At 55.0% G+C, this 1,312-nt stretch overlaps 1 gene segment (V, D, J or C); it reads right to left on the bottom strand.

The window, feature by feature from the left end:
• Positions 1-362: 362 nt before the first annotated feature.
• On the bottom strand, positions 363-1,092 carry LOC122739573. The segment is given in 2 exon segments: positions 363-808; positions 1,041-1,092. Coding segments are annotated over 2 exon segments (498 nt in total).
• Between the last annotated feature and the right edge of the window lie 220 nt (positions 1,093-1,312).

The raw sequence follows: 1,312 nt of genomic DNA, 5'->3' as shown, positions 1-1,312 counted from the left end.
TTAAGTGTCTGAGGCCGGATTTGAACTCAGGTACTCCTGACTCCAGGGCCGGTGCTCTATCCACTGCACCATCTAGCTGCCCCCGAGTCAGCACTTCTTATGGAATAGAGAGTTAGAAAGAAAGGAGAGATGATGCCCCTCTGCTAGGAGCCTTCTAGTTTCTGCTTTATTTCTCCTTCAGTGGGGAATCAGAGGAAATACAAATGGGAGAGTGCCTCAGGCCCAGAATAGAGTAGGGTGGCCCAGTCTGAGAGATGCTGGTTCTTTACACACAGCTCATGTCTAAGAGGAGCAAGAGCCCTCAGGACACAGAGCTCTCAGTCCATGGCCTCTCCCCTGAGCCCTGAGTCCCTTTCCCCCAGTCAGCCCCACGACCCTGCACCTGAGCAGGCAGCCCAGCAGCTGCTGCAGGAGAGGAAGCAGAAGAGGCAGCTGAACCTCCCTGAGCAGCCAGCCTGGGCTGGGGAGGTTTTTGTTCGGGGCTGTAGCACTGTGCGAGGAATAAAAGTTGCCTGAAAACAGTAATAATAGGCCCCATCTTCAGCCTCCACACTGCTGATGGTGAGGGTGAAGTCCTTCTCAGCCCCACTGCCACTGAACCTGGCAGGGACTCCTGAGTGCAGGTTGGAAACCTTGTAAATGAGGCCCCGAGGAGACTGCCCAGGTTTCTGTTTCACCCAACTGAGATAAGTGTTTCCATTACTGTGTTTGACACTCTGACTGGCCTTGCAGCTGATGGTGACTCTCTCTCCTGGGGTCACAGACACTGAGGCTGGAGACTGGCTCAGCACAATTTGCCCCCTGGAACCTAAAAGCAGGAATTAAGGATCAACCAACAGGAAATAAACAGAACATTCTCCTTCCATTTGGATACTTGGCCCCCAGACAGCCTGGTCCTGCCAACCCCACTGACCTCCGAGGAATCTACATCACCCCTCGGACTGTGTTGGCTCATGTGCCCAGAGACTCTAAGCTCCTTTGAATTCTCTCATCCTACGAAAAGTTGCCCGTCTGCCTGTTGTGTTGTCCCCTGTTCTCACCTGGGACCAGGAGCATCAGGAGCCCGCAGAGAAGCTGGGACAGGGACTCCATGGTACAGTGTCTCCTGCCCTGTGCCTGCTCTGCCCCCAGCCCTAGCTTATGTCCCTGTGTCTGCAGGCCCGCCCCTTGGGGATCTCTTTAGGCAAAGCAGCTGGGGGTGTGGGGGCTCTTGGAGCAGAAGTGCCTGACTCCAGCTCAGGGAAAGTCCCTGAGACGTTGGTGCCCTGAAGATGTCTCTGCTTTTGGGACCCTTGTGCTGTGTGCTCCTGCT

This window comes from Dromiciops gliroides, chromosome 2 (assembly GCF_019393635.1).
Source record: "Dromiciops gliroides isolate mDroGli1 chromosome 2, mDroGli1.pri, whole genome shotgun sequence".
In the NCBI taxonomy this organism is placed as follows: domain Eukaryota; kingdom Metazoa; phylum Chordata; class Mammalia; order Microbiotheria; family Microbiotheriidae; genus Dromiciops; species Dromiciops gliroides.
Note: the sequence above shows the minus strand (reverse complement) of the source record. Positions and strands in the feature narration are given on the sequence as shown.